The sequence below is a fragment of the Dermacentor silvarum genome, chromosome 5, assembly GCF_013339745.2.
Source record: "Dermacentor silvarum isolate Dsil-2018 chromosome 5, BIME_Dsil_1.4, whole genome shotgun sequence".
Classification (NCBI taxonomy): Eukaryota; Metazoa; Arthropoda; class Arachnida; order Ixodida; family Ixodidae; genus Dermacentor; species Dermacentor silvarum.
The window spans coordinates 34226984-34253258 of NC_051158.1; the positions used below are offsets into that span (position 1 = coordinate 34226984).

The 26275-nt window shown below is 49.3% G+C and overlaps 2 protein-coding genes across 2 annotated transcripts in view; both read left to right on the forward strand.

Moving 5' to 3' along the window:
* LOC125945595 (uncharacterized) overlaps positions 1–26214 on the forward strand; it is a 40573-nt gene extending 14359 nt beyond the window's left edge. The window contains exons 3-5 of the mRNA XM_049667687.1: positions 13238–13347; positions 22123–22336; positions 26082–26214. Of these exons, the coding sequence (XP_049523644.1) occupies positions 13238–13347; positions 22123–22336; positions 26082–26105 (348 nt within the window). The 3' untranslated portion in view covers positions 26106–26214. The remainder of the gene's footprint in view (positions 1–13237; positions 13348–22122; positions 22337–26081) is intronic.
* LOC119454055 (fatty acid synthase-like) overlaps positions 1–26275 on the forward strand; it is a 322635-nt gene that overhangs the window by 92599 nt on the left and 203761 nt on the right.

The window sequence follows — 26275 nt, forward strand, 5'->3', positions numbered from 1 at the left end:
TCCTTCAAGTTTAAATATATCCGTATCCCTCACGCTAACCTTAACCTTGGTGTTTTGGCCGAATTGTACAGCGCGTTCCCCAGTTGTGCTTACCGCAATAGAAAGCTGCTCCGATTTGCATTTTAAGAGTAAACATGCGTTCGCGTTCTGGACAACGAGCAGGAGTTCTGCGCCGTCGGGGTGCATGTTGCGGCGGTAAAGAACGTTATCCTGAAGTAAGAACAGGTTGAGGGAAGGGTCGAGGGTGCCGGATTGCAGACGGTCTGTTTCCTCCAACTTGGAATGCACAACACCCTAGAGGAGCTGATTGAAGCACACAAAACAGCACAAATAATACGGCTATCAGACACGATGACGGGACTACACATCCTGAGTACACACCCATTTACACCACGGGAGGCACCACGGGAGGCACCACGGAAGGCACTACACACCCATTTACACCACGGGAGGCAGAGCACCACTACCTCCCGCAATCAGACATTACCTAATAATCAAGCCAATACCCAAAAACACCCTGGCAGGCAGGCACGATGGCAGGAGAAACGCCAGGGCAGACAAACTACGCGAAAAGCACGCGCAAGACCAAACCGCGGTCTTTGTCGATGCCGCCAACCAGGGATACAACACATACACCCTGAGTACCGTGGACGGAAAATCTAGAATCGTAAATGTGGCCTCAACTAGAGCCGCATCAATCAAAGAGGCCGAAGAACTGGCCATAGCGCTGGCCATCATGAACCCAACTACCCATACTGTCCTGAGCGACTCTAAGAGAGCTATTCTCAGCTTTATGAGGGGCAGTGTGGGACTAAATACATCCAGGATCTTGAAAAACTTTAATCAGGACGACAGAACAAAAATCAATCTTGTCTGGGTCCCCGCTCAATCGGGAAATCCCGGTAACGAGGAAGCGCATAAGGTGGCCCGAGGGTTAACAAACCGGGTCGCGCTCTCCTTGGAAGCGGATCCCCCAATGGGAGAGGTAGTGACTTCCTACAACGAACTAACCAACCTATGCAAAGAGAACAGGAGAATATACCCAATACCACACAGCAACCTTACGAGAGCGCAGGCCACTATCCTCCGCCGAATTCAAACTAACAGCCTTCTCAGTCCTCATCCCTTAGCGATCTTCACAGATGGGGAGGTTGACCCAATATGCCAAAACTGCGACAAAAATGCCATAGCCAACCAAAGACACATCCTCTGGGAATGCGAGGGTCTTCCCCCACCCAGAGAGCTTCGGCCAGCTCCCTCTGAAACGACATGGGAGACCCTAATATGGTCTCCTGAAGAAAAACTACAAAAAGGAATCGTTGCCTGGGCGGAAGAGGTCGCCGCAGACAAGCGGCCACCTACAACGCCCTGAAATTTTTTTAATCAAGTTGTTTCCTCCTGTTATCGCCAAGACATAGGTGTCGGGGTCCGTTTCAGTGGAGTCGGATGGTTCAACAGGATGGCGGGAGAGGCAGTCGGCGTCATTGTGTAACTTGCCAGATTTGTACACTACCGAGAACGTGTACTCCTGTAATCGTAATGCCCAACGGCCGAGCCTCCCAGTGGGGTCTTTAAGTGTTGAGAGCCAGCAGAGCGCATGATGGTCTGTTATGACCACGAACGACCGTCCGTATAGGCACGGACGGAATTTCGCGACAGCCCAGACGAGAGCTAGGCACTCCCGCTCAGTAATGGTGTAATTCTCCGACTGTGACAGAAGACGACTAGCATACGCTATCACATGGTTGGCTCCGTTCTGTATTTGGGCGAGGATAGCACCAATGCCATGGCCGCTTGCATCGGTGCGAAGTTCTGTTCTAGCAGCCGGGTCGAAATGAGCCAGCACAGGTGGTGAAGTGAGGGCAGAAAACGACGATGCAAAGGAAGACGCTTGGTCCGCGCCCAAAGAAAAGACCGCATCCTTTTTGAGTAGGTCCATGAGGGGTCGAGCAATGTCCGCGAAGTTGAGAACAAAGCGGCGAAAGTAGGAGCAGAGCCCAAGAAAGCTGCGTACTTGTTGCGTGGACCGCGGAACCGGGAACTTCCAGACCGCACGGACCTTGTCAGGGTCCGGTTGGACACCAGTAGTGTCGACTAGGTGTCCAAGCAATTTGACCTGGCGGCGCCCAAAGGTACACTTAGATGAATTGAGCTGGAGGCCAGCCCGGTGAAATATGTCGAGGATGGCCGACAGACGAGGGAGGTGGCTGTCAAAGTTGGGCGAGAAAACGATGACATCGTCCAGATAACAAAGAGAGGTTGACCAATTGAGACCGCGTAGAAGTGTCCATCATGCGTTCAACAGTTGCAGGAGCATTACACAACCCAAAAGGCATAACCTTAAATTGGTAGAGGCAGTCGGGTGTGATGAATGCGGTCTTCTCGCGGTCATCAACGGCAATTTGCCAGTATCCCGAGCGGAGATCTAGCGACGAGAAATATTTGGCACCATGGAGGCAGTCGAGCGCATCATCAATTCGTGGGAGAGGATACACATCCTTCTTTGTTACCCGATTGAGATGGCGATAATCGACACAAAACCGCCAGCTGTTGTCCTTTGTTTTTCAGAAGCACTACAGGGGATGCCCAAGGGCTAGAGGAAAGCTCTATAACATCTTTATCAAGCATTTTTTCTACCTCCTTTTCAATGACGTGGCGCTCAGAGTGAGACACTCGGTAAGGGTGCTTGTGAAGGGGGCTGGTGTCTCCAGTGTTGATGCGGTGGGCCACGACATGTGTACGGCCAAGTGGACTGTTCTCAACATCAAATACGTCAAGGTGCGATAATAGGACACCACGGAGTGCTTCACTTTGGGAAGGTAAGAGGTCGGGGGATATCATTTTGTCCAGAAGTGCCTGGGTTGGCGCCAGTATGACAGGTTGCGTCACGGTCTCAGCATCAGCAGCAAACGCACAAACAGTACATTCTTCCACAGGTGACTGTGCTGCTAGGGAAATTCGCTGAGGAAGAACATGGCTATAAGTAGAAAAGTTGAGGACTTGAAGCAACGTTCTGTTGTTGGCATTAACCACTACGGTATGAGGAAGTGCGATGTTGCGCGAGAGGATCAGATCTGTGAGGGGAGCGACCACATATTCACCATCAGGGACTGGCGGAAACGGTGACATAAGGACGTAGGTAGCAGCCTGCGCGGGTAGGCGTAGAAACTCTACGGAACGTGGGCGAGTGTTACTTGATGCGGCGTCATCAGGACTTAATGGCATTTCGAGCCGCAAAATGCCAGTAGAACAATCGATGAGGGCAGAGTGGTCGCTCAAGAAGTCAATACCAAGAATGACATCATGTGGGCAAGCGTCGAGAACAGCGAAGAGAACTGAAGTGTGGTGGCCGGCAGCAGTAACGCGGGCAGTGCAGATACCAAGAACCAGTGTTCGGGTGCCGTCAGCTACTCACACAGTAGGAGAGACGGCAGGTGTCAGCATTTTGCGTAGACGCCGTCGCAGCGTAGAACTCATAACAGATAAGTGGGCGTCAGTATCAATGAGAGCAGTAATGGGCACGCCGTCGACGAGAACACCGAGCAAATTGCGTCTTGAAGTAGGGGTCAATAGAGGTTTTGCGGTCCTTGTCGTCAATGCAGCCTCACCTCTCGGAGCTGCACTGGCCAGTTTCCCGGGTGGTGTCCAGAGTAAGCCGGAGAAGGAGAGCGATGCCGTTGAGGGGAGCGCGACTGGCGACTCTGAGGGGACGGCGATCGGCTGAACCAGTGTCCTTGTGCGGCAATAACGGCATAGGTCGATTCAGGTTGCGAAGAAAGATGGTGAGGATCACGGGCCGGAAGTTCGTCGTCGAGGAGAGATGTGCGGTAGTAAGGGCCACGATCTTGGCGGCGGTCAGCGGGGAAGCTTGGTCGGTAATTCCGACGATTGTGGCAGTGGCGTGAAATGTGGCCGACACGAGAGCAAGAAAAACAGATTGGGCGATCGTCAGGCGTCCTCCACTCAGATGGGTTGCGGTAGCGGGGTGTGAACCGAGGAGCGAAAGCGGCAGCAGCAACAATTGGGGCTGTGTGGTGTTCTGTCGGAGGACCGGAAGCGCACATGGGCGGAGGGGCGTAACTGGACGCTTGTGGGAGTAGGACAGCCATATTTGCAACCTCCTGATGTACGACGGCCTGAATGAGGGATATTGTTGCCAAATGGTCGTGAGCAGGTGCCTGATAAGCGGGTGGAGCCATGGCTTCGAGCACTTGGCGAACAATCCTGGCCAAGTTGTTAGGCATAGAGAACGGAGGGGGCGTCACGGGATATTCGCACGAGGAGGTCGCCGCTGTATTCGGGAGTCTGTTTAAGCGCTGAGTAATCCGCCTGCTTTATGCTTGCTAAAACCGCCGGCATTCTGTGATTATGGAGTGAACCGTGGTGCAGTGCCTACACAGGAGGATGTTGAAGGCATCGTCAGCTATGCCTTTCAACACGTGGCCAACCTTGTCCGCCTCTGGCATGTCTTTGTCAATTGTGCGGCACAAAGCGAGCACGTCTTGGATGTATGCGACGTATGATTCCGTGGACGTCTGAGCTCTGGCCGCCAGCTCGTGCCGGGCTGTCATTTGTCGCGCGGCCGATCGGCCAAACAATGCGCGCATCTTCTCCTTGCATGCGTCCCAACTTGTAAGTTCTTCGTGGGAGTTAAACCACACGCGAGCCATGCCCCGTAGGTAGAATGACGTTGGCGAGCATTAGGGTCTCATCCCACCTGTGGTACTTGCTGACGCGCTCGTACAATAGGAGCCAATCATCGACGTCATTGTTGTCCGTGCCGCAAAACGTGCCGGGGTCGAGGGGCTGCGAAAGGACCACGGTTGCCGGCGCCGAGGGCGCGGGCTGCGTAGATTTCATACTGTCTTCGGCCATGGAGGCGGGAGAAACGTGGCGTTCGCTCCGAAAATCCAGGACCGGGTGGAATAGAGCCCGCTCCCTCCACCAAAAAGATGTTAGGGGGAGTATTTAATTAATAGTAAACGGCTAGCGCTTGTCTACTCAAGACTGCACAGAGCGCACAGGTTCCAGCAGGTTTCAGTCCGACAAGAGCACCTCTGACCCAGCCCCAATACGTCTTTGTCTTTGCCATTGGTCGTGATAATATATATATATCTATATCTATATATATATATATATATATATATATATATTGTGAGCGCTAACTGTGCAGTTCATCATCGTCTTCATGTGTATATAACCATCCTCATTTTGTCGGGTTGGTGTTCGTGGGCTGTCTCGAGCTGTGTGACAATAGAAGAGCTCTGCCTTCGTTCTGGGCCTCGTCTCACAAGTGGTGGAGCGTGCGTTGATATCCCCGTCCTCTTGCTCTAACGGTCACCCCTGGAGTCATGGCACAAACCACCGCATCCACTGCTGCTACCACCTCAGCTCCGCCAGCTGGGCCTATTTGGTCCGTCACCACACCGCAACGCGACCCTCAGGTTTTTTCTGGCCTTCGCGGCGAAGACGCGGAAGACTGGCTTGAGCAGTACGACTGGGTGAGCGCTTGCAACCATGGGGTTGAGTCAAACAAGCTCCGCAACGTTGCCTTCTATCTGAAGCAGGTCACCCAAACTTGGTTTTTCAACCATGAGCGCGACTTCCCTGAATGGGCAGCATTTACTGCGCAGCTGCGACAGATATTTGGCACATCTGCTGGGCGCTCCGAAGCAGCGAAACAGAAGCTTGCTACCCGCATCCAGGGAGCCGAGGAATCTTATACCTCTTACATTGAAGACCTTCTGGCTCTCTGCCGTCGCGCTCAGAGTGACATGCCCGAAGGGGAACGTATCCGCCATATCCTGAAGGGCATCAACTCCATTGCCTTTAACGCTCTTGTAGTCCAGATCCCCACTTCAGTTACTGACATCATCACGACATGCCAACGCCTTGCCACGATCTGCGCCTTTCGTCTTCCACGCGCCTCCTGCGACGCTCACCTTACCGACAACGACGAGTGGCGAGCGCTCATCCGCATCATTGTGGGAGAGGAGCTTCACGGCCATGGTCCAGCCAACAACGCCATTGCGTCTCTGCGCGGTCTTCCCCCCAATTTGGGCGAGATCATCAAAGAAGAACTGGCATCCATGCCAAGTGTCACATATGCCCGGTCCCCTCCGCCTGTTTGTGCACCTTCTTACGCCGAGATAGCTTCACAGCCTGCGGTCCCAGTTCCATCTGCACCTGCCACCGTTGTCTGCGACCACCTGGCCTCGATGGCAGCGAAGGCCCCCGTGCAACCATACGACTCAACGTGGCGCCCTTCCCGCCCAGTATGTTTCTACTGTGGCATATGTGGTCACATCTCTCGTTTCTGCCGCCGGCGCCAGCATGATGAACGATGGGGCTATTCCGCCTATGAGAGAGACTATGTTCCCATATCGGATGCCTACGTTCCAGGACCCTATATATCCTCGTCACGTCGCTCGCCCTCACCTCCGTTGTCCCAAAACATGTCCCGGTCTTCTCGCTCACCCCGTCGTCGTTCCCCGTCTCCGTTCGGGGAACGGAGACGGCGATCACCGATGGTGATTGCTTCTAATTGTCTATACTTAGCGGCATGAGTAGCGTGGGGTGTACTCACGACAATGATGTTTTGGCCGTTGTTGGAACACACCGTGTCCTCCCCTGCTTCTTGCGCCGGCACGTTGGCCGCCCGGTAAATGGTCGATGCGTGGCCCACGGTTCCGGTGGTGGCAACGTCGAGGCCTCCTCTTGGTCGTATGACGATCTTGAAATCACTTCGTGGGAGTAGTGGAATCCGCCTTTTGCATTGCGCTGTGGCGCCACCTTAGCGGGCTCCGCGCGAAACAATATGTACGGCGTCGGGGCCCCGCGGGAGCTGAGGCACGCTGCAAGAAGCGAGCTGAAGTGGGTTCGTGCATTTGTCAGTCGTTGTAATTTTCGTTTTGTGTGAGTGGCCGCTTCTTGGACAGGATGCCTAGGCCGGCAATGACTCTGGTGCGACTTACAACCGCAAGTCGTCGATATATGATGACGGGATTTCGTGCAGCTACGCCGACAAAACCAGTCACCGTGCGATGTGCCTCTGAACGGATACATCGCACCGTAACGCGATTGACACAGCGCCTACGCTTGTATTCCTGTTATTCATATTTATTCGTACCGAATACGAGTCCAAACATGCATCGGAAGTTGAAATGCACGAACGTGAGCACTCACCAGCCGGTCACATCAAGTTTAAGCTGGGGTCGATTCCGCTCAGCGGAGGTTAGCCGTATCGTATACAGCAGCCGAGTTCATGCATTTTCCACTGTTAGACCTGTACTGAACGTACGCTAATAGAATGATAAAAACTGCTTGTATAGCTGAGTCTTGACCACAGTGGCCATAGCTCTTTGAAGGGGCGATCGACACTGCGCCCAGAGTATTTATGCAACGCAAGAACGGCGCATTTGTTTACATCGGCACGCGTACGGCCACCGCTCGCTGTTGACTTCAAGTACAGTAGAAACTGTGCACGCTCACACGAAATAATGAGGAAATGTTGAAAGCATATATGAACACTTCTCATGCACATATCAGAAGCGATCACACTGAGACGAGAAGGCATGAACGTCCCGGGCACATCGAAAACGGCGACAACGGCCACTTAGCCGCACTGGCACGCGAAAATGCTGATGTCCGCCGTACTCGCGTGGCAACGAGCGGTGTTGTTGCTTACGATGCAGTATCGAAAGGGCCATCACTTGTTGCCTGTTTAGCAAACTGTGTTTTCGGTATCTACTAAATCTGGCAGCATAAAAATACACTATCCGTAGTTGTACTTCGTTCATGGAAGCGCCAGCGACTGTGACCGACAGCCTTCGTTCAAGAACGGTGCCTGTACCGCAAACCTTCGCGGTATTAGCACTGCGCCGTGTCGCCGCTTCCCACTCTGTGTGTGCATCGTACTATGCTCACTTCAAGTCGGTAAGGTCAGTACCAAACTACATAAGCAGTTTCCTTCGTCGTACTTGCTTATCCTATATTTCAGGTCCGCCGGTAGCGGACGAACTCGTAGGCTGTGTTAGGCCTAATGAAGCTGCCTGAACGAGATCGACACCACCTCAAACTTGATGTGGAGGGCTGTAAATGGCTGGAACTCGTGCATATCAGCGTCGGAAGCACGCTCTGACTCAATTTGAGCGTCAATAAATACATACACGAGCGCATTTGCGGCGATATTCACGTTGTCGGTGCGATGTTCTCACTCGGCGGCCGCTCGCACGGCGATCAGCACACTGGTTTTGTCGGCGTCGTCGGCACGAAAGATTATCACACTACGATCACTCGCTGTCGTCGGTCGCGTCGTCAGTCGCTTCTTCGTCATACTTGTATGACAATATATGTCTCCCACTGGCACAGTATCACAACTACCGCCGACCGAGCGTTGGCGCCGGCGTGATGTCCACTTCTGACCGACATCGGTGTCGTGTCGGCATATATTGTGATGTACCGGACGTTAACCGAACATCGCTGTGAACAGCTGAAGTTTCTACCGAAACACAGCGCAAATACCACGTCGTCGACCGGCACAGCGCTGACAATAAAGAGTTCGCGTCCTCGACGACTATGCTGCATACGCGTGCGTCGTCAGCTGCACGAACCACCGACGCCGTACAAAACGTTTTCGGCGCTCGCCGCTAGGTTACAGCGCATGCGCACTCAGGACATGCAAAAGGCGGATTCTGTTGTTCCTGATGACTTGCTGCTTGACGTTACGCTGTTGTTGACGCGAGCGCTGTCGGTTGCCGTTCGCTCCCTCGCCGTTGTGGGAGTGGGCTCCGTTCTGGGTATTGCTCTGCGTGGTCTCGCGGTTAGATTGGGTCTTGCATCTGATGGTGCACCAACCATTGCCCTAAAGAAACTCTTCGGGGGGAGATGACCTCCCCGTTCACTTGGACTTGCATCATTGTGACCCCTCGGGTGGCTGGTGAGGTCCAGCATGCGGACTACTACGGTAAGGGTTGGCGTGGTGCCGGTCGGGCGCGAGTCAAAACCTCTCTAATTCGGAAGGAAGTCGTTTCCCACCTTGAATATGGTGCCAGTAGAATCTCGGTGACTTCCTGCGTACGCTGGTGTAAAATTCATAGAGTGAATGACTGATAATCACTGCGACATTCTTTGGGAAACGGAGCTGACGTGAGATGCGGCCGCTGCTCCCTTCGGCGACTTCTTGTTCCCGCGACAGCAGGAGTCACGCGATAATTTACGGGTGATGTCTGCTCCAGGACTACGTATGGCCCGATGAATCGCGGCTGGAACTTGCCGCACAAACCAGGAGTGCGAAGGGGCGTCAATAGAAGTATTTCGTCACCAGGTCGGAAGGACAAAACGCGATGGTAGGTGTCGTAAGTGATCTTCCGGTCTTGTTGTCTGGCCGCTGTGTTTACGCGAGCACGCTGGCGACACTGGGCGAGTCGTGAAACAAATTCTTCGCATGACGATGTAGATGGGTTGACAGGAGAATCGAAGAAAGAACCTATTGGAACGCGGCGTCGGTGTTGCAAGCTGAGCTTATGCAACACGCAGTGATGGCCGTAAGTCTGAGACGCGCGAAAAAAATTATCATCATCAGTAATAAGATGAAAAGTTCGCGCGCACTTATGGAAAATGCTGGGCCGCGATCGCTCACCTTCGCTGTTTCAAGCGTTACGCGGCTGAGCGCAAGGTTAAGTTCTTTTTCCCTGAAACGGTCCCTGAAGTCCTTGTAGTCAGCAAAAAAACATTTTCGCGTGATACAGGTTAAAAAAGAAGAAAAAGACATCATGTATGCTTCGAGAACTAGCACACCCCTCTAGTATACACGTAGGATCAGTGTACTTTACAAAGTACACCTGCACTCATTTTCTTGCGATGCTATAACTTCAGCTTCGAGAAGTATATGTTATGCTTGACAAAAATAACCTTGCACTCAGCCGCGCAACGCTTGAAACAGCGAAGCTGGGCGATCGTAGCCCAGTATTTTCCGGAAGTGCGTTCGAACTTTTCATCGTATTACTCATGATGATGATAATTTCTTTTCGCACGTCTCGGAATTACGGCCGTCACTGAGCGTTGCATAGCGCACCTTGCTTCACCGACACCGCGTTTCAATGCCGACACCGCGTTCTAGGAGATCCGCTGCGTGAATGCGTATCTCTCTCGCTCTCATAGCGCGCAAAACCTTTTCATCTCGCCGAGTCCGAGCTTACCAACGCGCCAGCTGTGGACGAAGACGACGGCGTTCGAACGCAATCATATGGTTCGCATAAATGCACCAAATGCGCCAAATGCGTATCTTGCAACCGGGCGCAAGGGGAACTGGCGACGCAATCTCCCACGTGAAAGGAGCAATGCGGGAACGCAGCGCGGGAGAGAGGGGGCGGGGGCGGCTTCTAGTCTGCGAACAAATGCGTTCTTGTACTTTTGGCCGGTACGGGCTGACGGTGTTGTCGCGCGCACCGTATCTTGCAAGCGATCTCCACACGGCTTTCACCTTTGTATGCGCTATGCTTTCGCCGCTCAGTTTCCGTTGAAGCGATAGAGCGCACGAACCGGCGCTCGCTGCAGCGGCCGCGCTTCCCCGCGCCCGCGTTTTTACAGTGGTTGTATGCGGTCGTCGAGTGTGAACTATCCATGTTTGCTTGTGCGCGCTGACACCCCGCTTGTTAATTCAGTTAGTAAGCGAATGCGTCATGTTTATGCTGCCGATAAAACTACTCTCCCTACTCCTTATAGCTCTCTTCTAATTTGCTATCGCAATTGATGCTTCGCCTTTCGGGCGAAACTGCGGTATTTTTAAACGAAGCTTTATAGGCTCACAAGTGTGGGCGGTGGTGGTGGTGGTGGTGTCGCGCTGAAAAGTGGGCGATCCTGGCGATAGTGCAGAAAGGGTCCAAGCTCAATGGCACATACCAGGGACAAAAAGAAAGAAAGAGAGAAAGAGAAAAAAGAAAGAGAGGCAGGAAGAAACAAACGAGAAAGGGAGAGAAAGAAAGAGATAAAATCACCCCGAAGATCAGATACACACACGACAAGCTTCACGTACACCCATCTTCTCGACAGGGGAGGGGCTGGTGATTTTTTTTAACACGAAAGTGTTTTATGCCGGCTTTCACGACTGATTTCCGGCAACGGATGTAACGGATGTGACGTCCGCTCCAGCGCCGCCATCTAGGAGCGGTGAAGCGAAGTGTTGCATCGTGACACTAACGAACGCCGACAGGGAGAGCTTCGGTGGTCACAGCGCAGCGGAGGCTCCAACGCGGTGTAGCCATAGAATAAAGAACCAATTGTAGCCTCGTGCATACAGTTTCATACAATAATTATACACTAAATACTCATACAATAAAAAACATTAAAATTGTCTTATGACATGATTCGAACACAGGACCTCTAGCAGGGGAGACCGATATTGAAACCATGATGCCACGGACGCATGAATCGACAAGCGACATGATGATGATAAAAATGTATTTATTGTAGGATGGCTCGAAGGCCTATTATGTGGAATAGGAAAGGGAGAGGGGAGGACAAATTAGAGCCGTCCTAGAAGCTGTGTGTCCTTTGAGAAACCCAAGAGCGAGTCCAGAATGGCCCTTTCGGTATCCGCTAATCCCGTTGCCGGCCTAATCCACCCTTATAAATTTATCACAGGTAAGCCAGTGCATTGAGACGCTTGGCGCGTTTCTATTCAGCTACCTCGACAAGCTGAACCGTTGTAATTAGTAGCAATTGTGCGTGCTCACAGCTAATTCTGCACTTCGAAATGTATAGATTGCTCTTAAATTTACAGCAATGAAGGCATATAAAGCGCAATAAACGAAACCACAAGAGCGTCTAAATCCACGAGCACGAAGATCAGACAAATCCGTACACTTCTGCAGCATCGCGTAAGCAGTTAGCGTCGGATTAGCCTGTGGCGCCTCGTCGCCTACGGCTTGCGGCTTCAACGTGCATCAGCAGTGCATCGCCTACTCCTTCGCTTGCGATGGCGCCACCTAAAACAACTGCTGCGGTAAAAGGCGCAGAAAGACAACGACGTCGCCGGGTGAATCTCGCTTTGCTCCGGCGAGATACACGCCAGCGTGAAGCAGAACGCCTTCGCGCGTTCGCGGCGCATGGTGCGAACTCTGCCACTAGCATTCCTGTAGCTGAGCACGTCCCAGCTCCATTGGGCTGCCTCAGCCACTACGGAGCCGGACCTTCGTCGAAGCCGCTCGCCAACAGGACGCCGTGCGCTAAGCAAACTTGCAACACGGTCGCCGGACTGCAAATCGTGCGCCTTTCGTTGCAGCGAACCAGGAGTTCACGAAGTAAACAGGCACCAGCTTCTGTGAAGACACGTTTCACTTTCATGTTCTACCGACTCCTATGAAAGAGGGATCAATCGTATTTTCTTTATTTATAATCTATTGCTGCCCTATGACGTAGGCACTTCCTCACATGGCATTTGACAGTGCATCTACCAGCAAATTGTTGGTTTTAAAGAAAGCTGCTCTAAACAACTCTGCTGCTTGCTACACCGGTGCAAAAAAAAAAAAAGAAAATACGAAACAAGACGGCTTCATGTGAGCAGCCAATGTAGCGCATGATTTTGCCGTAAAGTAACGCATAAGATATCATTTAACAGGAGTGCTTTAAGATAGGTCGCTTTCTGCCGGCCTGCTTTGGACAATATAATGTGCATGGTACCCTAGCTATCGGCGCGCTCGGGAACAGCAGCGCCGCGTGTCACAATTTTACCGCTCCAGGCACCAGTCACTTGTGCTAATATTTGCCTGCTTGGACCGTAATATTCCGTCAAAACTTCATACTGGAGCTACTTAGCGTGTCGGGGGAACAGGGAACTTGTATGCTTCAGCTGGAGCAATGGGTGAACCCGTGGGCCCCTTCAGCATAGACACACTGCTTCGGCCCCAAGGAGGTTTATACCTTTTTGTTCGGCCTCGACATCGCGCATATGGTAACCCAAGGCTTGATCGGTCATTTTTCTTCACCTCCACGCTAGTATTTCGTATTTCGGTCTACCTTCAAACTCTCCTTTCATATTCCTTCCATTTTTTGGGCTGCTCCATGTAATTAGGTTGACCTCGCAAACAAAACAGCTGCGAAAACGATAGCCAGTGATATTTCTATCAGTTCTTCCTGCTCTCTGTGAACTGTTTCTGTCATGATGCAATTTAACCTTTTACTTGAATATTTGTGACGTTAGCCATTTATAAGAATAAAATGCTGTTTTTTTTTTCAGCCGTTGATTTCAAATGAATCAGGAAAACATGGTCACTTACCGTCAATGAGCCCGGGAGGATGGGCTGTAATTGTTGGATCTTACATTGATGTGAATGCAAACTACGATGGGTGAGTTGAGACGATGTCGCCAAACAGGCAACATAAGGATCTCATATGTGGTAAAGCTTCAAAAAGCATACCAAATGCTAGAGCGAGTATGAGTTCTCCCTTTCATTCGTTCCATTGACCAGCAAGGAATGGAACACTTCATCCCCTCCATTGTCAGTATTTACGATCCATCTTTATTTAAGAGTGCACTGGAAAATTATATTCAATGAATTTTATTCCCAGCACTAGTCGTTGTATTGCCTTTTGCAGTTTACTACATCTTTTACTTTGCTGAAGGTTTTGCTGTGGTGGTCCTTGCGGTGTTTTTTTTTTATTTCAAATGTTATTAGCTTACTGTTCCAGCGTCTGTCTGCCGTACGTATTAACATGTCTGTAATGAGTTACACCTCCGCTCTTCCGTAACGCCATATTGGCCTTGGAGGTATGTAAATAAATGAATAAATAAATAAAAAGTTTGTGTGAAATAAAACTACGGCAGAACTAATCTCGCGATGGCTATGGATGATAAGGATTAACAGTCGAGTTATGTCGCGACACAATAATTCTAAACTCACGTTTTATTACCATCTCCAGTGGTCATTCTGAGACTTCCGTTACTAGGGATATATTCGGCATACTCCGGTATCGTCCCACGTTGCTGTAGTACACATTTGTCAAGATCGCCATGAGGATGTAACGACAAAGGCGGTATGAGGACGGCGTCATGACAAGATGACTGATTCTTAAATGATGGCGATAGCACAACTATAGTAATGCGACCACCTCGTCATGAGGACAATGGCGTGACGACAACGGTATGACGACAAAAAGATGACGACGCTGGAATGAAGATGATGGAATGACCAGGGTATGAGAACGGAAGGCTGATTATGATCGGAAGACGACAGCATGATTGCGATAGATTGAAGAATAAGGAACGACGTTGGCGGATTGACGACGGCAGTGTAACAACAAAAGCATGATGACTTGGTATGACGTTAATGAAGTGTAAATGGCAAAACGACAGCATGAAGATGACGTCATGAGGACATTGGTGTGACGATTGCGGCGTGAGGACGACTGAACGACGACAGTTGGAAGTCGAAGTTAAAATGACAACAAGTGGAACGACCGTGACGGCATCACAACGATGCTATGGAAACAAAGGTATGACCACGACTGTATGATTAACGATACAATGTGGACGCTGACATGACAATGGTGTGAGGACCGTGGGATGATGGCGAATGTATCGTGAGAACTGTATGATGCATGGCGGCATGAACGCTGACGGCACGAAGAGAGTCGAATAACGAAGAGTGAAGACGACTGAATGACCCCGACGGCATCGCGACGGCGGTGTGGTAACAAATATTTCACGACACTATGGCGACGATAGCGTGACGACGTCGGTTCGACGAGAGTCGGATCATGAAGCCTGAATGACCACGATGCAACGACCATGACGCGATCCAGACCACGAGCAGCTACCTATTCTGCCGAGATATTAGGGCAACTTCGGCTACTGGGTCGGCGTAGAAGACGGGACGACGACGTGATAGCGAGAGTCAGATCACGAAGCTGGAATGACGACGATGCAACCATCACGATGGCATCACGACCACCAGCACATACCTAGTGGCCCAGAGTAATAGCAACTTGGGCTTGTGGGTCGGCGTAGTAGGAGCGATGACTGCGGCATGACGACAGTCAGCTCCCAAAGCTGGAATCACGAAGATCAAACCACCTCGACAGAAACGACCACGAGGACATACCTAGCAGCCAAAGCTGGTAGCCAACTTTTTGTCACGGTTTCTGCGTAAGAGGCTAGATAGATAGATGGATAGATAGATAGATAGATAGATAGATAGATAGATAGATAGATAGATAGATAGATAGATAGATAGATAGATAGATAGATAGATAGATAGATAGATAGATAGATAGATAGATAGATAGATAGATAGATAGATAGATAGATAATGAACATAAATATAAATGTTTTATGATGTTTAGATGCAAATGTTTTTTATACAAGGAAAGGTGTATTCACAAAGCTTTTCGATCAGGCATGCCATCTGAAACAACCACCTATTTTCCGTAAGCATACCTTTTACCTGCTTTGTATATGCCCTTCGTCTCCAATGCTTGCTCAGTTGCAGCGTAAGCACCGCATTTCAATAACTTTTCGCGCGTCTATTGTGGACTGAAAAAGTTGTTTCACTCACTCACTCCTTGGTAAATTGTCATTTAAACGAACGTTTTCAGAATATTTGCGAACCAATGTAAAATTTACATGAACGGCTGTAACTTCAGTTACATGTTCCTTTTAAAATAAGCAACTTTCGCTCACATCAACAGAACGAGAATAAGAACTTCGTTATTTCTCGCGCACTAGAATAGCAAAAAGCAACTTTATCCGGCTGTCGCTGTTTCATGCTCATTTTCAACGCGGCTCTCGGATTGACAGTCTGCCTAATTCAATGCATCCCTGGGAATTCACCAGCATCACAACTAATAAGCCAACAAAGTTAGGAATCAGTGATACAACAGGTATTATTGACGAACGCGATATCATCGATGCATCACGCTCTAACACGTGCAAAGTGTATATGGACGCTGCTAGCCTACGACACGGCGGGAGGACATCATTCCTCAGTACTACGCATAATTTCATCAGCGGTCGCCACCGCTATTTATCTACGAAAGCCAGCGCTCTACTACTGGAACATCAAGCCATCTACAACTATGTGCAACATGACACATCTAAGCTGCCTACAGTCGAACAACTAGATATGTTCACTTATGATTTATCGGTTTTTCAAGAACTCAAGGAGGTTGACAAGGCGATGATAATCAGCGAGACGATACACACTGTGAATAGTAAAACAGCTACTTATGTTAAGGTACACTGGATTTGAAGGCCATGCTGCGAACCCTCACAACATTGATGCTCAGCCTGCTGGCATATTGCCCTCCTAATCCAGATCTTCCCTGTATCCCCTTGTCACGGCTGTCACCCGTTCGTCGTCGGCGCGAAGTCGATCGATGGGTATACAAGCCGGTTGGTAGTTCCGTACTCAAGCGAACACTGTGAAAAGAGTCAGAGTCGGGAGTAAACAGTAAAAGCAAGATATTTATCGACTGCTACAGACACACAAATTTATAAAATAAAATAATAAAAAAGACCCAAGACAGACTAGCACACTTGAACTTAATATAGCACAATGATGAGGACCAATAAATATGACGAGCAATTAACAGTGGATATAAAGCGTGGTGTGAGCGCGCACAAACAAACATGAAGAGATCACACTGAATGACTGCAGACAACGACTGTCAAAACGCTGGCAGCAAGCATACGCCGCTGCGGGCGAAGGTACGTGCGGTCTATCGCTTCAACAGGAACTGAGCCGCGAATGCACGGCTCATAAAGGTCAGAGCCGTGTGGAGATAAGAGACGGTGCGGCGAGCGCGGTTGTTGGCAGAAGAAAAGTGCGCCCCCCCCCCCCCCCCCCCCGCTTCCTCCGGCGCTGGCTTCCCGCTTCCTTGCTTGCGCGCCGGAGAGATAAGAGACCGTGCGGCCGAGCGACGAGCGCGGTTGTTGGCACAGTAGAAGTGCCCCCCCCCCCCACTCCCTCCAGCGCTGGCTTCCCGCTTCGTTGCTTGCGCGTGGGGGATTGAGTGCGTTCGCTCTCCGTGATAGCGTGCGTCCCTGCACGCTTGCGCTCGGGCATACGGCGCGCGGTGAAGATTTTATCTATACGGAACCTCACGGCGACGGCGACGGCGACGCCGACGGCAGAAATCCGGTTGAAGTGTCCATATAATTGCTATCGCAATAAAATGAAACAGGGCGCGGATCAAATATACAAGAATACACTTAACAGTATTTCACTAAAACAAAGTTAAAAAAATCAAAGTTCAAAAGAAGACAAACGATATCATACGCGTGGCCGGACAGCAGCAGCAACTCCATAAACCGTCAAGTCGGCGCGCAGAGCTTACCCGAAGAATGCTGGCGGGCCGATCTTGTCGAGGTGGATGCGATTTCTGGGCTGGGTTTCCCGGGAGTCTAGATCTGACGACTTCCCTCAAGAAGGTTGAGCTAACTTGAGGCGAACTACCGTGAGCTTCGTTGCAGACGCTGATTTGGCGTCTCGTACGTCAACTAGTTACTTGGAGTTCCGACGCGACTAGGCGGCCCAGGCGATACTGGACGGCACTAGCTCCTTGACTGCTTCTCAGCAGATTACAGTCTCAGCTACTATACTGATTAGCAGGGCCTAAAACCTGCGCTTAAATAGCCTCTCCTTTCCCTAGTTCCCTATGTAGGGGAACTGTAGGAATGCAGAGTTCACCTAATTATTTCGTGACTCCTTCCAAAAGTCTTGGCCGCGCCTCTTTTAATCAGGGGCGAGGGAACGTTTGATTCTCCCCCCGCTGTCCAAGGTCGTGCCCCCACAGTGGCACCACATGGACGCACGCGCACACACTTGGGTCGGTTAATCGGCGTGTCGCTTTCTCGAAACTAGATGCCGCCCCGGGAGACCTAGACATTTTTGACGCCCGTTAATCGGCGTGTCGCTTTCTCGAAACTATATACCACACCGTGGGACCACGACGTTTTTTTTTTTTTTTTTGACCCCCGTTAATCGGCGCGTCGATGACTCGAGAAACTATGCCGCTCCGTGACACACCTCCCAACTCAATCCCTTAGCTCACTCCATGCCCGTAAACATTTTCTCCGGTAGGACACACGGGCCTTCTGCTGCCTCACACTTCACCCTACTAGGGCAGAAGAATTTGTGCTTAGGAGGCTTCGGGTTGGAGTGGCCCTTACACCGGCTGTGATCTTAAAGTGGAACATGTCGCATTTACTATTGGGTGTTACGTGGGCATATTGCTCGGTCACCGTGATGAAGTCTGATGCATACCACCTAATATGGGCATGCAACTGCAAGCCGACCTCCACTACCATGTCACAGCCAGCGATGACCGCAGCGTGATGAACAAGACGTGCAACATGTTCTGCAGATGATGCACACCACCGACAGTAGCAGTATCGTGATCGCTCCGAAAAGACGACGCCTAAGTTACCGCTAAGAGCGCTGCCCAATGTAACTGTTTAGCCGCCCGTTCTGGGCCAGTATATCCGAAGGATCTACATCTACGCCTGTATCAATAAACCTCATTTCAATTGGTGGAGGTGCTGGGTACGACCTGCCAAACTTCCATCCTGGAACTCCGCACCCGTACGCTTCGTCCCGCTATGCCCGAAGACGCAACTACGCCCCCACTGTCCACGGCCCTGCCATCTACGGCCCTGCCATCCACGGCCCCTCCACCTGTCATCTGCTCCGGGGTGCCTTACCTGGGGGATCCGGTGGTCTTCAGCGGCACCGACGACAGTGATGTGGAGGACTGGCTATCGACTTACGATAGGGTAAGCGTCCACAATAGATGGGATGACACCGCTAAACTGAACAATGCCCTCTTCTACCTTTCGAATGTGGCTCATGTGTGGTTTAAAAACCACGAGAAAGATTTTTTCACCTGGTCTGCATTCAAGGCCGCCCTCATAGATGTGTTCGGACGCCCCGCCGTGCGCCAGTTGCGCGCTGAACAGCGTTTGCGCCAGCGCGCCCAGCAGCCGGCCGAGTCGTTCACAAGCTACATGAGGACGTTCGCGACCTCTCGAAGCGCGCCAATGCCTCGATGCCCGAATCTGACAGGATCAAGCACATCATGAAAGGCATTGACGATGACGTCTTTCAGATGCTGCTTGCAAAAAAGCAAACCAGCGTAGCGGAAATCATCAAACTGTGTCAGAGCTACGATGAACTCCGGAAACAGCGGGCCTTGACTCGTCGCCTGGTTACTAACGACGACAGCCTCGCAGGCCTGGCCGTCCACTCGGACCAGTCAACACTGCTGCCACAGCTCCAGGCGTTCATACGCGAGGAAGTAGCTCGGTACCTCTCACTGGTGCAGTTTTCTCAGCAACAGTCCCAGCCCCGTCCTGCTCCTTACCTGTCACCCGCTATTCGGCAGGCGATCGAAGCAGAAATTGCCGACGCTGTGCCAGTGTCCCCTCAGTCGCATGCGGTAGCTGCTCCTCTCACGTACGCCGATGTCGTCGCACGGCCTCGAACGCACCCTGCTTTCACACCGCGTCAACCACTGCACGCGCAGACTCCACCCCGCATGGCCGCAAACCCTTGGCGGACTCCTGACGACAAACCAATTTGCTTTGCCTGTGGCCGCCCCGGACATATCGCTCGCTACTGTCGCCGCCGCATGCCCTTGGCTGTCTCATATGGCTATGAACCAACGACTCGCTATGCCGACCAGCCACCACTCCGCTACACTCCAGGATCACCTCAAAGAGCTACTGATCGTCAAGCGTCCTTCGACCGACGATCTCTGTTACCACGTCGGCGCTCTCTCTCCCCAATGCGTCGTCGTCCCATGCCTTCAGAAGAGGAAAACTAAACGCCGCAGTTCGTGAGGCAAGAACTGCCTTGCCGTCACAGCGTCCAAGTCCTCACAATTCTCCATCGAATGTACTTGCTGTTTCTGTTGAGGGAGTATCAACTCTTGCCCTTGTGGACACTGGTGCCGCCGTTTGTGTAATAAATGAAAGACTCTGTCGCTCCACCCGGAAATTGACGACGCCAGTTGTTGGTGTAGCCCTCCGTACCACAACAGCGCAGCATGGTCAGCCGTTAGCAGGTTGTACGGCCCGAGTTGTAATTGAGGACATGATGTGCATTATTGAGTTCATTGTGCTGCCATCCTGCTCTCACGACATCATTCGTGGATAGGATTTCCTCTCACGACACAAAGCCATCATCGACTGCGAGCGGGCCGAAGTCGAACTTTCTCCTTTGTGCGATCTCCATTCCGACGATTCTCCCGAACATCCCCCTAAATTAGTCGTCGCTGACAGGCGCGGATCCATGGGGGATGTCCGGATGTCCTGACCCCCCCCCCCCCCTCAGATTTCTGCATCGCCCCCTCGCTGACAGGGGGATGGCCCTGTCACAAAAAATATGGCCACCAGCATTGTTCAAAATTATTTTTCGTGAGTACCAGTTGTATCAGTCACCATACAAAGACTGAGAAAGACAATAGACAAATAATCTATTCAGGCTACTCTACAGTCGTGGAACACTTCCAACAATGCAGCAACGCAAATTGAAGGAGTGTTAGTTTTAAGTGCTACGGCTGGTGGTTGGTCATTTATCAGGATACCGATAAAGGCCCGACCACGAATAAAGTGTCACATCCACACTGACATTGAAGTCGCCAAACTGTACAGTTGGTTCACGTTCCTTGAAGAAGGACTAAACGGAAGAGTGTAAGCGGCGAATCAAACCGCGAATAAAACAAGGGTGACAGGGATTGACAGTTATGTCCCTATGTGTGAGTGTTGTGCACCTTGTAAAGAAGTAAACACAAAACGCATTTTGCCAAAAACAGAATGCCATTTTAAATGCGAAGCATTTCTTGGCGAACATTTGCTTCTTTCACAGTATCTATCTATCTGTCTATCTAGCCGCCTACGACTTTGTGCTCTCATGGTCGTTTTGGTATGTACCAAAATTGGCATACTATGACAAGAGTATATAACGAACATAAGTCATATGTCATGACATGCGTGTCATGTAGGTCATGAAACAGCCGCCTACGTCTTGGTGCTCTCATGGTCTGTTCGTCAACTTGGTAGGCACCAAAATTGGTAGGCACCAATTTGAAACCAAATGGCACCAAAGGCACCAAAATGACAATGACTCAGCCAAAAAAAAGATTAACACTCAAAAACCACTGGAATGGGTCGGTACCTGGGCACTAAGTGAAGGAAACACTAAAGGATGATGGTAGAAATCTTAGTCATGAACATGACTCAGCATAAATGACAATGACTCAGCGAAAAAAAAAAGATTAACCCTCAAAAACCACTGAAATGGGATCAGACGTGGGTGCTAAGTGAAGGAAACAGTACTGTATGCTGGTAGAAGTGATAGTCATCACCATGACTGAGCAAAAGTGACAATGACTCAGCGAGAAAACATTTACCACTCAAAAACACTGAAATAGGTTCGGACGTGGGTACTAAGTGAAGGAAACGCTAAAGGATGGTGGTAGAAGTCATAGCCATGAGCATGACTAAGGCTTTCACAGTAAGGTCTCTTAGGTGGGGCTAAAAAGACTCCTGACGACTCATGACATGAATGTCATGAAATGCGGGCCATGTAGGTTATCCAAGAGCTTGGTGCTCTCTTGGTGCGTCTTGGTGCTCTCTTGGTCGTTTCGTTAACTTGGTAGGCTCCCCGCACACTGCTTCGCATAACATCGATTCCCACAGGGCGTGGGATCTGCCGGCTTTTTTTTTTCAATTTTCTGCGGACCACAGCCGAATGTAAGCAGGCTCAATGGTGAAGATTAGGGGCATGTGAAAACAGATTTACTCCCCCTTTCATTAGGACGGCGGGAACAGTGGGAGAAGAAATACATTTAGCGAACCAAAGGGCGAAAGGTGGTGTAGCTGTAAAAGCAGAAACTGCAAGTTTATTGCAGCTCATTTGTCTAATGTACTTATAGTAGGGCGCCTCTTGATGAACTGAGTTTCCCCATGTAATACTGCAATAATGTAGCCCCTTCCTTCAGCAATGTTAACAACCTATGCAATCCTGGAGGGCAGTATTGATGCCTAAATCCGGGAGACTCTTGCTGTGGTTAGCACCAGATTTTGCTGCATCATTACAACTATGCACTTTTAAATTATCGCAGGATTACGGTGGGCTTCTTCCACGACCATCCCAAAACTTTTGTATTCACCACGCTGCAAACCGAGGGCGAGGAAGTCGTCATCCGTTTGTCCGTGACTGTACTAGGCGTCCGGGTGGTGACTGATGGTGAAAGCTCGTACATAAACGTCAAGAGCCTCGACGACCAGTTCGTCCCGATTATTCTGGAAAACATCGACATCAAAAACATCGAAATAGTAAGAAAACTCCAACAGTGTCTTGCCACATTTCAACCACTTCATATGTTCCTCGAGTTCATTTTGAAAAATGTTATCCTCGAGCAAGCACGCAGCTATACGGCCAGTGTTTGAATGCAAGGAAACATTATCCATGGAAGCACGTTACGCAACGGAATGAACGGACTAAAATTGAATCAAACGTAAATTTGTCCTGACAATCAATTGATAATGCAAGATGCACGAGCGGAAGTAGTGAAGCCAATGCGTAATATTAATTAGTCCATGACGAATTACTGGAAATGTCGAATGCCAATCGAATACTGCTTAGTCTTGACGTAGACAATATGACGAGTTTCCTATTCGTTTTCTTCAGCATATTCGATCACAGCTGAGTATATGATTGTGTAGAATGATCGGCTCCTTCCTACAATGAAAAGAGGTACATTCACGGCATTTGCTTGCTATCTTCAGTTCTTGTTATGAACGTACCAGATACTATGGAGACCTATGGTTTTTGATTCCTTAAATACTTCTGCGCTTCAATGGAAATTATATTTGGATAATTTCTTTGCAGGGAAAGCGTATTGGAGTGTATTTAGTTCCGTCCTTGCTTAAGGCAGTAGACGTATGCCCTAACTCGGTGCTAGTAATGTGTGCTTTAGGTCGCTTCACTTTTGTAATTGTAAGCAAAAACAACGCACTGTTTAAATTGCTGGACTTGGGAGTGGAAATCTTATGCGCATGTTTATATTGTGAACATTGGCACTACCAAAAAGTAGTATATTACGTACAATAAATTTCTAAAACGCTCAAGTAATAATTAGTGTGGGAACGCTTTTCTATATACCATTCCCCTCCAGCTAACAGTCTGGCAGGCCAAACTTGATTTTTCCCAGTTTATATGAGTCCAAGCGAAAATATTGTGGTAGAATTCATGTCTAGAGGTCATTTTTGAGAACGCGAACAGCGCTTCATCGCTACTGTGCATTATGAGACCTTTTATAAATTAGTACTTATTTACTGAGAGTAAATCAATGGCACTTAGGGTAATTCTGCTAATTTATCATTGAATGACTGTTCCTGACATGCAGTAGTGACACTGACAGTGGTATGCTTATTCATTTAAAGTTACTGTCAATCCAGACGAGAAACATAGAGGAAGGGCGCCAACATTATTAGGCATGATACAGCATAAACAATAAAATTTATACAATACGATAAAGAATAGTAAAAGTGTACTGGAAGAGAGTAAAGAAGGGGAACTAGTTCATCAGATACATGCAATGCTAAAGTAGGATAACTACCTTCCCCGTTTCAACTTTTTATATAACCCACAACGCCGTGATAATCCTCAGCTCTTTTCCCTCCGCTTGCCCGTAATTTAATTCACACCATTGAAACCAGGATCTTGTATTTGCGTAAGCTACCTGTAATGTGATCCGGTAAAATATTTTTTTAATTATGAGATTGGCATTGCAGCCCAGAATAATCTTACCACACAAGCCAGCGAGGTTTTGCGGTTGCGATAGAACTGCTGCATCACACCAGTGGCAGTCTTCAGTTTGAACTCGTCTAAAAGTAAACGCACCATTGCGAAGCTAGGTAACTTGCTAAACTCAGGAAAGTGAGAAGCGGTAAGCCAGAAAAAATTATCTCAAGAAATATCGCATACCAAATACATTTCCATGAAATAATAGCGCGCCGGCTATGGCAGGGAACTATTTTAGTGAAAAGCCCACTACACGATGCGTTGTGCTCGTGCGATAGCCACATCCACAAGTGTATGGGTGTACGAAACGAAATATCGCGTAAAATAACTGATAGACTGTTTTCAACGAAACCAACCACGACGGTATTTCTTTAAAGGCGTCTGCTCAAATCCTTCGTTCGAGCCAGCTGACGAGAGGGAAACTAACTTTGGTACACAATGAGTAATTGTCTCACCTACTGTGAAACTGAAAAAAAAATGAAGTTACTGTACCTGTTGGTAAGATTATGTACCACTATACGTGTCGATATATTGTGGCACGCACTGCTTAAACTGCGACGAAGCAGTCGTGCTTCTTGGTCATGTAGAGAACCAGCCGTCCTGTTTGATATACCGCCAATTGAACAACTCACGAAACAATTAGCAACATCACTAAGGGTGCAATTTGGGCGACTGACAACTCTAACACCAGCATGTGGCGCAAAACTGTATCGCAGCTGAACAGAGTTATGGCATAACAAAGGCGGCCATAAAAATATTCCACGAAAAATGAGGTACTAAACTTAGCTTTTGGATTAGGAGAAAAGTAACTATAAGATGTGTCATATGCGATGGCTACTGAACAGTGGCCGCTACCTTCACCAGCTTAAGCAGCGCCGTAATTTTCTCTCATCCCGGTTGAAGTCAACTACAACAGTAAGTACGCTTGTACATAGTATGTACCCTGTGGGCTTTCTTTTCTGTGGCGTGGAAACAATACTTTCCTGAAAATGTGGCTTATGTGCAACGAGGATTCTGCCTTCGCTACTCTCAAACCGGCGGAAGTTAGACGAATGCGAAGCCTACATGATCTGCTCACTGGGCACTGAAATCGAATGATTAGCTTCTATCTAAGTATTGTGAAACACATGTTTCAAGTGCAGCTATGGGGGTGTTGCCGCAGGAGACATCTAACGTGACTTTGAAACAGCCAAGCGCTATGGAGATTTACATCGACAATAATGCATAGCTGTCTTCTCCGATTCGCAATGTCTACGCAGAAATATTGTTTGTGCGTATGTATTCGAGCGTATTTATTATTACAATTAGCCCCAAAAGTGCGAGAACCGGCAAAACGGCACGGCGAGAAAGTACGTTTAATGAAGGCAGAACTTTTTGGAAAACATTGAGTTCAGGCGTAGACAGGCACAACAGCGAAATCGAAATGTGGTGGCTTGCGTTCGCTGAACTCCACGCAGGGAGCACTGCGAACAATGCCGAGGGGACGTTCGTGGTCTAAAACGTTTCGAACCGGACGAGAACATAGAGTATTGGAGTGCAAATATGATATTGTGCATTGCAAATATCCTCAGTTAAAACTTCTCAAAAGGGGCACATAAAGTAGTGGACGGAAAACAACATTTCTGATATCATATTTAGCATTTTTGCTCATCCGCCCTAAACATTTAAAAGGCGGCGTTCCGTGATGTCAGCCCTCTATAGCCTCGTGTATAATTCATGAGGCTAATGTCATAATGCCGCCGTAATGCCAGAATGCTTGCACCATATAGCCTGCCATTCTTGCGCAAAAATTGCACATTTCCATGTGTCACATTGTAACACAAGAAAACCGATACACTAATCAGTATGTCAGAAAGTACACACGCAAGAGCATCTCCACTGAAAACTGCCGATCTAAGTCGAATGAAAGGCTTGTCAAGCTATGTGCGTTTAAACTACAATGATGAATGATAGAGAGAGAGAAAAACACAAACGCATGCACTCGCACACTAGTGAGCGTAATGAAATAATTTACGAATTGAAAAGTGCAGCTGTCTGGTACTTATAATAAAAAGAAATTCATTCATCTTTGTCACCCTAGTGGCAGCAGGAAACAACCTGTTTCACAACCGCGTAAAAATAGGCACTGATAGCTTAAAAATGGTCGGTGACGAGCCTTGCACAAAAACTGACAATATCATACCTTTTTTTTTTTTTTTTTGAAGGCTATAGGTAACGACACCTTAGTTTAGCGTCATTTTTGTAAGCACTAATCTACTTTCGTTGCCTTTTCAGCACACGGGCATTAAGGTCTGGTAACAAATCAGGGATGCGTCCTCTTAATTGCAAGAACACGTCTTTAAACGTTCCCTCAACCAAGCGCATACTAATAACACGAATAAAAGCATCATGCAGTGCTAAAACATCAAATCAATGCCCATGTTTCTTCTTCGTTGGGAACTCAGAAATCAATGTGGCCCGGCAAATCG